The 14,469-nt window shown below is 28.7% G+C and overlaps 1 protein-coding gene across 1 annotated transcript; it reads right to left on the bottom strand.

Moving 5' to 3' along the window:
• Positions 1–8,043: 8,043 nt before the first annotated feature.
• Positions 8,044–12,728, bottom strand: LOC130673516 (transcription factor Sox-14). The gene is made up of 2 exons (XM_057478539.1): positions 12,088–12,728; positions 8,044–9,374 (listed from the first exon to the last, which is right to left on the bottom strand). Exons 1-2 carry the CDS (start codon positions 12,288–12,290, stop codon positions 8,498–8,500), a joined length of 1,080 nt encoding a protein of 359 aa, XP_057334522.1. The 5' UTR covers positions 12,291–12,728; the 3' UTR covers positions 8,044–8,497.
• Positions 12,729–14,469: the final 1,741 nt, after the last annotated feature.

Here is a 14,469-nt window from a genome sequence, read left to right as displayed (position 1 = left end):
ATGCTATTCACGTTAGTATTCATACAACGGTTGGCTTATTTCGCATGGTCGCGTTCGAAAGAAGAGATTTGCCTCCGTTGGGAGAAACGAAAAAAAATTTTTTTTTGACTCTTTCTCTACATGCATATACATATACATCCCTCTTTCTTTATTTCTTTCTTTTATTTATTCCGTTCCTTTTATTTATTTTAGACATACAGATAGCGCAGAGACTGCACACACTAAACTAGAAATGAAAGGCATAGTCAGAGAACGCTTTTCGCATCCTACGTAATATGTTGCAAAATGAGAAGGGTTTTAGTTAAGTTATCTCATCAAAATTGAACGCCAATGGCCTTCTGTATTCATCTTTTTACGTCTACATACATCTATACTTCTATAGTATTCTATATATTCGATTATATCATGACAAAATATATATAAAAGAGTACCCCAGATCTCTTTGTAGGATTTAACCGCCGTGACAAAGAGTATCGATTCCATTTTCTACCAGAAGACACAATTTTTTTTATATATATGCATTAAACTACCCTTACCTTTCATAATATTGTATACTATATATATGTTATCTATTCATGAAAAAATTGATACCTATTAATGTTTTATTCTCACGTTCTGTAAAAAAATTAGTGGAATCTTTCAAAAGTTTGACATTTGCATTATTTTGTGGAAACTGGAAAAAAAACTTTGGGGTAAAATGGGCCATGATTATAAAAGAAAAAAAAATAAACTGAATTATCTCAAGTTTTCGCTCTGTCAGGGCTGACCAATTTGCTCCGTCTTTTTTAAAACTACAAGTAATTTTTTTTAATGAGATCATTTTTTCGGTCGCGAAAATATTGAATCATTTATCATACGGACGTATCATAAAAATTTCCAGCCTATATATGTATCTACACAGATGGACATCTTAGAAACTATTACTCGAAAGTTGATACAATAAAAATAATAATTGTTGCTAGAGGTCATAGCCTTCAAATGAGACCAAAAACTAGCCTTGATCTTAATCGGTTTCAAAATTACAAATTTTCAAAGTTTAAAAATGAAGATTTTCCAAAAGATCCTTCTCAATCTAATTCTATATATAGATCGATATCTCAAAAATTACTAATCGGAACTTAATCAACCAAAAATGAAAATTGTTCCTCGAAATTCCCTCTTTGAAATGAGCTCAATCCCGTCCCTAAATCTCGATAAGTTTTCAAATTATCAATTTTCAAAAGTGATCTCAGAAAAAAATTCCATTAATGCGATACTTTTTCAAATGAATTATTCACCTTCAACAATAAATATTGCCATAATTATCTATCCTACTAAAAATCTTTGAGACAGAAATTGTAGCCTGATTATTTATAAACAATAAAAAATTTTTTATTTATTCAATTATTTCAATTAAATTTATATATTTTCAATTCCGGCTGCCAGAAGTCATTTTTGATTTTTCAAATTTTTGATTCTAATATTAATTGAAAATTTTTTGGGTGAAATCTATATATTTTGTACATAAGAAAAATAATTGTAATATATTTATACATATATAAATAAATATATAATAAATTTATGTATATATATATAAATTGAAACTGCAATGAATAACATTTGTTATAACCAACAATGAGAATATTATTTTCCGAGTACAATAGATTCAACAATCGCGTAGAATCTGCCGCTGCATACTAATGAAAAAGCATCATTCGACTTTACTTTTTTGCCCGCAGAATCTTTTTTTTTTTCTATTTTTTTATTTTTATTCGCTCTGATCCTCTTCCAAGTTTTCATCGGTCTAATACTTCGTGAAAATTTTTTATACCTTCATTTGTTAAAAAGTAAGAAAAAAAAAATTCCACACGATAAAATGTAATATATAATCACATTAGCTGCAACAAATAAATATATAAAACACTGGCCTGCAAAAAAAAAAAATAAAAAATTAAAAAACTTTAGATTATGAAAATTGTCTTTTTCATTAAATTCAAAAGTACTAAACGAGAAGAATCGATTTATTTTCCGTGTCACTAGTATATCGATTACAATTGTAACAGAGCCAACGAAATGATATAACAATAATAATAATAATAATGACAATAATAATAATAGAGAAGAAAAAATGTTGAATACAAACTGCCTGGGCATTATTGGGTCCTTCATACGAACAATGAAGCATTCAGACTGGTATTGTGAAGGGGACAAAACTGCGTTATCGTAGACAAACCTGAAATCACTGACGCTATTATCACTCCCCCTAAATCCGATTATGAGGGCAATAAAAAGTGTTGTTAAAAACGATACTACCACACAGATGATGATCATATTTTTTTTTAATTTTTATTAAATTTTTTTTTTTCATTCTTTATTCACATTATTTCATTTCATTAAATTTAATTTTTACTTTATTATTATAATTAATAAATTTTTTTAATCATACTCTCTAAACATGAATAAGTGAAATAAGTGAATATTCACTAATTCTGAGTGCCAACTGAACCACTTTTTGAAATTAGTGGTTCGGCTTGCACTTAGAATTAGTGAATATTCACTTACTTTCACTAATTCATGTTTAGAAAGTATATGCGACTATTTAATATTTGGTGTTTTAAATTTTTTATTCTAAAATTACTTGAATTAAAATTTCGATTCTGTAGCTACGAAATTTCGCTTGGAAAATTTTTAATTTTTAGTAACTCGTGTAGAATGAATCATAGATGCTCCATATATAAATTGTAGATGCTCTGTAAAATCATCTATGAACTATATATGCTCTGTATGATCATCTATGAACCAGATATGTTCTGTTTGATCATCTATGAACTATAGACGCTCTGTATGATCATCTATGAACCATATATGTTTTGTTTGATCATCTATGAACTATATATGCTCTATATATGATCATCTATGAACCATATATGTTTTGTTTGATCATCTATGAACTATATATGCTCTGAATATGATCATCTATGAATCATATATGTTCTGTTTGATCATCTATGAACCATATATGTTTTGTTTGATCATCTATGAACTATAGGTGCTCTGTATGATCATCTATGAACCATATATGTTTTGTTTGATCATCTATGAACTATATATGCTCTGTATATGATCATCTATGAACCATATATGTTCTGTTTGATCATCTATGAACTATAGATGCTCTGTATGATCATCTATGAACCATATATGCTCTATATATGATCATCTATGAACTAAATATGCTCTGTATATGATCATCTATGAACCATATATGTTCTGTTTGATCATCTATGAACTATAGATGCTCTGTATGATCATCTATGAACCATATATGCTCTATATATGATCATCTATGAACTAAATATGCTCTGTATATGATCATCTATGAACCATATATGTTCTGTTTGATCATCTATGAACCATATATGTTCTGTATGATCATCTATGAACCATATATGTTTTGTTTGATCATCTATGAACTATAGATGCTCTGTATGATCATATATGATTCATATATGCTCTATATGGTCATTTCTAAATCATATATACTCTGTATGATCATATCTAATTCAAATATGGAACAGATACAAATGACATACGACGCATATATAAAGCATATATATGCATAAGAAAAATCTATGTTACATATATGGATCATATATGAAACATAGATGACTACATATGATTCATTTTCACGGGAAGAAAATTTTGTTGTTTTTAAAAAAAGAGTCTAATTCTACCCCACTCTCGCCCATGTATCTTTCTCTCTTTTTCTCTTTCTATATATAAATATAAATATGTTAATTACTAATGCTAATAAATAAATGTTGTTCAACTCAAATAATATATAATTAATTTATTTTTTGTTTTAATTTAACAAACTGCAGTGTAGGTAAAACACTTGATGCTTTGGTACAATAATCATCGACATCACCAGAGTGGTAAATGTAATAGAATTGAGATAAAGGGAGGAAGAGAGCGTTAGTCAAGCACTCGCGTCTCTATTGTCCACCTCTGTTGATTTCCGGCCTACGCGGGGAAGACGAACAAGGTGATTGTTGTATTGTTTTCTATCCCACAGTTGTCTAAACTTCAACTACTACCTAAATTATATACATATATATATATATAGCGATGAACAACCCCATCCTACCCTGGTATATATATTTATTTATATTTTATTGAGAATTTCGATAGATAAGATTGATAAGTAAATTCAATAAATATCAATGATATATAATGTTTGATTAAATATATATATATATGAGGTAAAAAATATAGACAAGAAATTGAACAAAGAGAAATATTGTTTATTCAATATGAATTGCCATGTGTATTTGATAACATCATCATATTTCCTGTATACACTCATATATAACCTCGACTTATGTATGAGATGTATAAAATTTTGACATTTTTTTAAAAAGTTATCTTATCAGTAGGTCAGTTTACTAGATGTAACGGACAACTATTGGATATTATTTGAAATTGAAAAATCTACTGACCCTCCATTTACAAAACGTATTTTATTATTTATTTTTTTGAGAAAAATGAATCGGGTTTTGAATAAATACTGTGTCATTGACATAAATTGAGTGATTTAAATTATTATTTTTTTTTTATTTTATAGATTTTTATAGTTGTCTACCTTTTTTTTTTTTTTAAATAAATTTTTATCATCGTTCTTAAACTTTCTGTGATTTTTCAAAAGCCGTAATTTTAATTTCGAACTCGAGGTCAAAAAACAAAATGACAAATTTGATTAGAAGTTTTGAATGTCCTCTCTATTATTTAGCTCGATATTTTTTTCTGTCTAAACAAAACCTGACATTCAACTCCGTCTAAAATTTAATCAGCCTGATGGTGAATAATAAAAATTTTTTTATTACTAAATTCATATCTCGTAATATTTAAATATAATAGTATATTCTTTGGCTGATAAAGATAAGACAGAAAGAAGAACGGTAAATAGACACTAAAAAAGTGAGAGAAAGAAGGAGTATAGTTCAACTTCCTTTCATTCATTCATTCATATTTTTTTTTTATTTTTATCATTTTCCCTTTCTTTCTTTCCTCTTTCATTCTACCATCTCTTTCGTTATTCTCTTTTTATTTCAATATTTTTTTGCTCGATTTTCCATCCTGCTGTTATCTTAGTACGACGAAGGCGTGATTGCCTTTATAGGGGAAGAAAGGGTCTTTTTGCTGGTGCGATAATGTCCTTGTGCGGTGTGCCACACTATGCCAACCTCTAACTATACCTCCGTCATGACTCTTTTGGCTCTGCTTATCAGAAATAAAACTCACTCTCGTTCGCGGGTTCTCTAGCTTGCTTTCAAGATGTCGCAAAATATCAAATAATCAACAAAAAATTGCCTATATATATATATATATGGATCGCGCGAAAGATTGTAACTTTCCTGGATAAAAGACTACTTGTGTAAGCATTTCATATAATTAAAAATGAAAAACTCTCATAATATAACAATATATGATGATATCCCGGGTCAAAATATCTAGCCTCAATCTAGTCTCATCGAACCCAAGTAAGCCTCAATCCAGCCTCACTGAGTAAAGAAAGCATTTTGAGACTCAAATGATGTTTAAAAAGCCTCAATGAGCCTCAAATGAACCTACTACTCGACTATGTCATTTAAATCCGATTAGTATTATTTGTGGCTCTTTGATCACCATTTGAGGCTCATTGGGGCTCTTTGAGCATTATTTGAGGCTCATTGATACTTTCTGAACATCATTTGAGGCTAAAGATGCTTTTTTTACTCAGTGAGGCTGGATTGAGGCTTACTTGGGTTCGATGAGACTATAGATTGAGGCTAGATATTATGACCCGGGATCTGATAGCATATATGATCTTATAGATGCTCAAAAATAATTATTATACAGATTGGAAAATGTACATGATGATTTCAATGGTTATATGATCGTATGTGATGATATCTAACATCAGATATTGTTCATGTGAACCGTCAGAAGTCAAAATATATTTATGAACTTATAAATGTAAAAAATGGGAAGTATATGAATCTTATATATATGATGATTTCAATGATTATGTAATCGTATATGAATATATCTGATATATAATTTTTTTTATGTCAACAATAAAGAAGTTCAAATTACCTTATGATGTTTTTCAAAGAATAAATGTGATGACGAATGAATATCTGATCATATATGATAGTATCTGATATCAGATATAATTAATGCGAACTGGTAAATAGTTAAATTGATTATATATGGTCTTATAGATGATTAAAAATTATAAACATACATTGATTTTGTAGCATGTATAATTAGTTTGGAGGTTATATGATCGTATATGATATCAGATATGATTGTACCGACAAGAATAAGGTAAAATGTATCATATATGTGCTTAGAAATGTAAACAACTTATAAACATGAATTTTGTAATGTATGTGATGATCAATGACCAATGATTATCTGATCGTGTATAATCATATATGATATCAGATATTATCGAAACCAATCTACATAAAATTAAAAGTCGATTGTTTAAAAAAAAAATTTAATTATTTATATGTACATATTTTTTAAAATACAATTGTAATATATAATATATATTTATAACAAATATCATAAATAATTTTTCAAAATAAAATTACAAGTAAAATTTTTAAATAATTAATTTTCATTAGCAGTAATTTTAATTTTTTTCTGTGCAATTTATATTTTATATATTAGTGCATTAAGTGTTTATGTGAAAAAATTATACACTTTAATAAATTATAATCACATATATTAATATTAATACTATATATTATGTATATATACAGACAATTCAATCAGATTAAATTATTTTATTATTGTTTACATTAAATTTTTTTTTTGCATTGTAATTACATATATAATGCAGCACCTTTTTTTAATGCTACAAAAAGCCTTATTACGTATAGTAAATAATTGATTGAAACAATAATTATATAGAATTCAAATTAAATAACATGGGTGTGTAATAACATTAAGGAGAGAAAAAAAAATTTATGCTTATTATTTACATTTGAAAAATCATTGAATAAATCAATTTTACAAATAAAAAATTGAGTGAATTACTTTCTTTTCTCAATTGTTGGGTACGTGGAAAAATGTCAGATCTAATATTGAACAGAAAATAAAATTTAATTTTGGTATCAACAAATTTTTTCCAATGATTTCCCCGAATCTTTAATTTTGAAACTAATAAATTTATTGGAATTCTATTTCCAGCTGTTATTAGTTTTAATAACATTTAATTTATTTTATTGCGATCTATAAGATTTTAATGGATTTCGAATTTTCTATTAAAATTCCATTACATTTTAGAGATTTCCATTCGAATAATATCAGATTTAATAAACGATAATTAATTTTTCTTACCAGAATCCATTAAAAATCTAATGGATTTTCTATTTTTATTAGAATTCTATTAAATTATTCAAATCTAATCCTAACAATATCAGGTCTAATAAATTATCATGAACTTTTTTATCTTAATCCATTGAAAATCCAACGGATGTTAAACTTATATTAGAATTCCACTAAATCCATTAGAATCCAATTCCAATAATATCAGATCTAATAATCAAAGTAACCTTTTTATTTAAACCCATTAAAACCTATTGGATTTCTAAATTTTATTAGAATTCCATTACTTCTATTAGATTTCCAATTGAAATGATATCAGATCTAATAAGCAAAGTAACGTTTTTATTTAAATCCATTAAAACCTAATGGATTTCTAAATTTTATTAGAATTCCATTAAATCTATTAGATTTTCAATTGAAATCATATCAGATCTAATAAATAGAATATTGTTTTTATTTAAATCTATAAAAACCTAATGGATTTCTAAATTTTATTAGAATTCCATTAAATCTATTAGATTTCCAATTTAATCATATCAGATCTAATAAACAAAGTAACGTTTTTATTTAAACCCATTAAAATCTAATAGATTTCTAAATTTTATTAGAATTCCATTAAATCTATTAGATTTCCATTCCATTAATATTAGATCTGAACTAACCAAAATAAAAAGTTTCCTTTCTAAATTACCTTTCAATTATCAGCTCCCGTAAATTTTGGCATTAGAAATTCCATTTAAATTAATTTTATTCCATTAAGCAATTATTAAATTTTCTCAGTACTCTCCTAAGACTTAATTTAAATCAACCAAAATCAATGAAAAAATCCAACAAATAAATTCCATTAAACACAATCTAATAATAATAACAATAAAAAAATAATTCCATTATTACATATGGCAAAAAAAAAGATTTATCGTTCATCATCAATGTCATTTCTGTAAATATTATTACCCGTCGAAATAGTCGATGACGTCGTATTACTAAAATTTGCCGATGACGTAACAGCCGGCGCAGTAGCAACAGTTGTACGATTAATTGGTGTAATTAACGGATCAATTCTCCACCAATCAGGTGGTGTCCAATTCGACACCAGGTTCCCCCGGAAATTTAAATCTGGGAGAACCGGAAGTGGTCTTCAAATAACATGATTACGTTGAATTGTTGTTGAATTAGACGTTAAATTTTTAACTGAAAATAAATTATTGCTATCTTGCGTATTATTTAAACTACTCGTACTACTGCTGCTACTACTAGAAAATACTTTATTGTCAAAACGTTCAATAAATTCATTTTTATTATCATTCATTAATCCCGTAGCTTCATTACAATCTTTTATTTTATCATCAGCTTTAATAAATCCATCATTTAAATTATTATCACCATTGATATCATCATCGAGTTTTAATGGACTATTTATTAGATCTATTGAATCATCATTATTTTTATTATTATCACTGTTATTGTTAATAAACGATGGTAAGTAAATGCGTTTGCTGTCTTTATTTATTATTTGGTTATCAGGATTTGGTGATTGGGGTGACGAACAATTACAATTAGCTTGTAAACATGTTGTTGGTGTTGGTGTGGTTGGAGACGCTGATAAATTTGTAGGCCATGTACTTACGGCATGATGACTTGCGTATAATGTACCGCTGTGATAAATTGCTTGAAAAGTTAAATCAGCAGCTAACTTATTGCTATTATTGATACTGTCACTCAATTTCGTTGGCTGGATTGGATACAAAGAGTAAGGGAATGAAGGAAAAAAACGCGGTATTTTTAAATCATCGTGATTCAAAAGTGAATGATGGTGATGCTGGTGATGCTGATGATGAGCTGATGGTAGGGTTGCTGATAATGGTGGTAATAATCCTCGGGATAATCCGTTGATGTCACTCGACGATATCAATGGCGATAGAGTGAAGCCAAATTTGTTTTCTTTCTTCATTAACGATTTTGGTTTCCTTCGCGGCCGGTATTTGTAGTCTGGATGTTCTTTCATATGCAGTGTTCTGAAATTAATATTAATTTATTTCTATAGTTTGCTATGTATGGTAAGGGTAAATATATATATAATATAAATATATAGTTTGGTTAGGGGGATATGCGATCTGTTTAAATTCGGTGTTTTTGATGACGAAGCGGCATACAAGGAATTCATGTTGACTATTTTGGAAATCGAGGTGCATGTGAAGAAAATTCTATAGAATGCTCTGGAAATGTTGGATATGCTATGGGGCTAGACGAAAATTTTGGAAATACCATAAAATCTTAAGGAACCATGAAATTCTATGGAATCTTATGAAAATGATTTTATGTGACGATAGTTTCGAAAAAGAACTCATAAAATTTTCGATAGAATGGAAATCAATTCATGGAAATTTTGATAGAAATCCCAAACAAGAATCCATGAGGTTCTGGATAAAAATCTATAAAAATGTAACAGAAATTAGATGGAAATTCTAGATGTCCGTGAGATTCCAGATCGAAATTTTTAGGAATTTTTGAGAAGCTTGATGGAAATCACAAATAAGAATCTATGAGGTTCTGGATAAAAATCTATAGAAATATATCAGAAATTAGATGGGAATTCTAGATATCCATGAGATTTCAGATCGAAATTCTTAGAAATTCATGGAAATCTTGATGGAAATCCCAAACAAGAATCCATGAGATTCTGGATAACAATCTATAGAAATATATCAGGAATCAGATGGAAATTTTAGATGTCCATGAAATTCTAGACCAAAATTCTTAGAAATTCATGGAAATCTTGATGGAAATCCCAAACAAGAATCCATGAGGTTCTGGATAAAAATCTATAGAAATGTAACAGAAATTAGATGGAAATTCTAGACGTCCATGAGATTCCAGATCGAAATTTTTAGGAATTTTTGAAAACCTGATGGAAATCACAAATAAGAATCCATAAGATTCTCGATGAAAATCTATAGAAATGTATCAGAAATCAGATGGAAATTCTATGTGGGAATTTCTGTTATTCTGAATACAAATTTTGAGAAAAGTATCCGAATTTATGCAGCAATTCTAGATAAGAATCCATGAGATTCTAGCTCGAAATTTTTTGGGATTCATGAAAATCTTGATAATCATCCCCAATAAGAATTCATAAGATTTCAGATAAAAATCTACAAAAATGAATCAGAATTTATATGGAAGTTCGAGATAAGATTCCATGAGCTTCTAGATGGAACTTTATAGAAATCCTCGAAAATTTGATCGGAAATCTTAGCTAGGAATTTCGAAGAATCTATACAAAAATTCACAAAAATCTCAATGGAAATCTGTTTCCATCTTTATTAAAATCTATCGCGATCTTTGAGAATCTAAAAAACATGATTTCTAGATTCTTAAAAACCCGCTGGAAAAATCAAAAGAATCCATATGAATTTCTCTATGACATGAATCGGAGATTTTATCATCACCCCTTATACTCTAAACAACATAATTACAAATATCTACAACTAACATTTAGTGATCCATAAGTATAATACAATGTTTCAGACAATATATATGTTCTCACATGTTTTCAATGAAAAGTCGATAATAACACTATTGCTCTGTAAAATAAGCATTCACATTCTTTGCAGTCAATGGACATAATTTATTGACAATCATATATGAGATTCAATAAAATAGATCAATAGGCAGTGCAAAAAAAAATTGCATTGTATAAGAAAGGGTGGGATACTTGAAAAAGTAAATAACAAAATATGTAAACAAAGTATACGCAGATTTTAAAAATAAATTTTCATGGTTTTTATTTAAGGGTTATTACAGCTAAAGGTGAAAATTTTTTTTCTCACATATAACCACTGACTTTTTTTTTCGAAAGCTTTTATATGACACAACATATATTAATTTAAAATGGGTCAATATTAAAATTTTGTTTTTTCAACAAAAACTCAAAAAAATGTTAATAGACGGGGTAAAAAAAATTTTCTTGCACCAGAAATAATTTTTCTGTGTCCTTATTATCAATTACTCGGAACATTTTACCTCATATATTTTTTTAACACAATGAAGCCCATAAATTAGCACGAATGCTGTTACAATAAAAAAAAAAAAATTCTTAATTTTGATATAAAAGGATTTTTAAGTTTTTTTGACTTCACAGCCAATTATTTATTATAAAAATTGTACTATAATCGTAGTTATTATAACGCGTGTAACCAGAGATATGAGATAGTTTAAGCTCATATGTGGATACGTGTGTGTTTTAAGCTAAAGAATGAGAAAGAATATCATCGGAACGGACAAGAGACAGTGTGATGATGTGCAGGGCCGAAGGGAGCCGGTGAAAATCCTTTTAAATCCACACAATTGCGACAATAGAGCTTTATTTGTTATCTCGAGGGCCACATTGTGAGTTGCCGTGAACGAACGGACAGATTACGTTAAGCCACTGACAGCGTGGCTTCAACGGAACGCCGTCGTTTTCAACTCTCTCTACATATATATATACATACATACATATATATAACTGGAACATTCACACGAAACGACTTATCATCCTGTTTTTTATTTTATGAGCTTCCTTGCCATAAAAGTTGATTTTATATAATTCACTAATACACACCCCAGAAAAAACTAATGTATGACATTTAAAATTCTATAGCAGCCCATTTTAAACGGATATTTTTTATTTCAATCCAAATTGATTTCTATCTCTCATGTGCCATTAATATAAAAAAGTATATTTACCTCAATCTTTTTGCCTCATCAATAAACGGCCTTTTGTCGGATTCACTAAGTTGTTTCCATTCAGCCCCTAAACGCTTTGATATTTCCGAATTATGCATTTTAGGATTTTCTTGTGCCATTTTACGTCTCTGTCCTCGTGACCATACCATAAATGCATTCATCGGCCGTTTAATATGCTCATTGTTTATTGTTTTTGTCGACATTTTGTAACAGGTAACAAATTACTATTATTAAATATTAACACTATCAACATTATTTCAGTAAACACACTTGATCACATAATAACAACAATTATTAAGCTTATAGTTAATTCAAAAATTTAAACAAACGTTTGACTTAATTGTTAATCACTTCACCAATTAACTGAAAAATTTTGTTATTAGTAACGTTTTAAAATGACTTATTTGGTTATAATTTTGGTGCCGTTAAATAAAGTGACGATGCCGTGGCTAAGTGACAAGTGGAAATGAAATCGCGTTGTCATCAGCACATGAACCTTTTCGGTTTGACTTAACGCTTTACTATCGCGTTAACCAACTCTATGAAGAAATACATCAGAGGGGAAAAATCCGGAAAGGAGTTGAGGGTGAATTTAGTAAGCCAATCAGATTTAACTATTTCTTCCCACCACGTAGTATTGTTAATACTTGAACACCATTGGCTCTCTATCAAGACATGGCGGCGTTATATTACGACTGCGAAGTACCAGGTTGTGCAACAGGTGTGGGTTTATCAATTTACTACTACATACTTGTACTTATACTTACACTACTACTACTACTACTATACTACTACTACTACTACTACTACTACTACTGATACTACTACTTTGGCAGTATACATTTCTTTAAACATTCTTCATTTATACATTAAAAGTGTTCTATAAATTATTGGAACTGGATCCCAAAATTTTTCAATGATTTGGAACAGAAATTTAAATAATTTAAAATTGCAAAGACTATTTATAATAATTTTCAATAGAAGTATTCAAATTTTTTCATTAGGTACTCGACAATGAAGAGGGAAATGGAAATTATTAATATTCCACATGGTCACAAGGTGTATTTTTATACACGGAAAGAAATTTTCTTTAAAAATTACCGTTAAATTCACTGTAATCGTGGGACATAATGCAGCGCTTTTATTTATTACCATTTTTAAAATAAAAATTACGAAAAAATTTATTTATTTTGTGGTAGACTTCATAATATTTACCGAAAACCGAATATAATTTACAGTAGACTACGGTAAAATTTGTTGAAAAAAGTTAAAAATTATCTCACTTACCGACAAATGTTTAGGTCGTGCCATCGTCCCACGATTACAGTGAATTTAACGGTAATTTTTAAAGAAAATTTCGTTCTGTGTAGAAATGGGAAGCGATACTGTCCCTGTAGTAGTAATCAGTCAAAATCTTAAAAAAACTATGTATAGAATTATAGATATAAAAAAAAATTTTGTTTAACTTGATCAAGAATTGATAAAGATTGGCATTAGGGTATAGGGAATGGTAATGATTATTGTGTCTGGTAATAATTACCATGTTAGATAGTAACCATGGCAATGCTAGTGAGAATTACAACTTTACAGCATAGGAATAAAGAATAAAACAATGATAGGGAATATTGTGTCGCATACGCTGTGAAAAATTTTGATTCCGCGGTGTGGTGCGAATGATTTGGTGTTAAAATTTTCAACACTGCCGGTGTGAACGTTACGCGACGCACGGTGTTAAATTTTTGACTGTGAATTGGAGCGTTTACACCGCCATTTTTATTTTATAATAATCTACATCAATAATAATAATGATATACTATTATGTACTGCAACCTATATATTATTTGATAATTTTTGACTACTGATTATATTATCAAACAATATTTGAGCTAATCATACCGAACTGTGTGAAAGAAAACATTCATACCATGTTAAAAGTAAACCGCTTGATATTTCACACCAAGCAGACTCTGTAAAGTCCTACGGAACCACAGTCACACCAAAAATCTTTTATAGTGTATAGGCAATGGAATTCGAATATTTAGCGCTGTTACTGTATATGGCCACTGTTAGAGTTACAACATAACCTTATCGTGGCCCATGGAACGATTTCTATGACAAGCTGCTGGTCTAGACACTGATCACTAAAATCTTTGATAGATACTACATAGGTTTCCCTGCTTAAAAAATCCGATAGATTCTTATAGCTGTATGTAAAAGGCCCTATACTTAACTATAGCACTTCTCATAGAACTCATTCATTCTTATAAAATTTCTGTAGGAATTTATGAGAACCTAATGGATTCTATGATATTTTCTAAACAGGGTTGTACAAGACGACATACGAAAGACAGTTTAGTAGCAGTCTTGTGTTAGTTTTGCAAA

This window comes from Microplitis mediator, chromosome 8, assembly GCF_029852145.1.
Source record: "Microplitis mediator isolate UGA2020A chromosome 8, iyMicMedi2.1, whole genome shotgun sequence".
Taxonomy (NCBI): Eukaryota; Metazoa; Arthropoda; class Insecta; order Hymenoptera; family Braconidae; genus Microplitis; species Microplitis mediator.
Note: the sequence above shows the minus strand (reverse complement) of the source record. Positions and strands in the feature narration are given on the sequence as shown.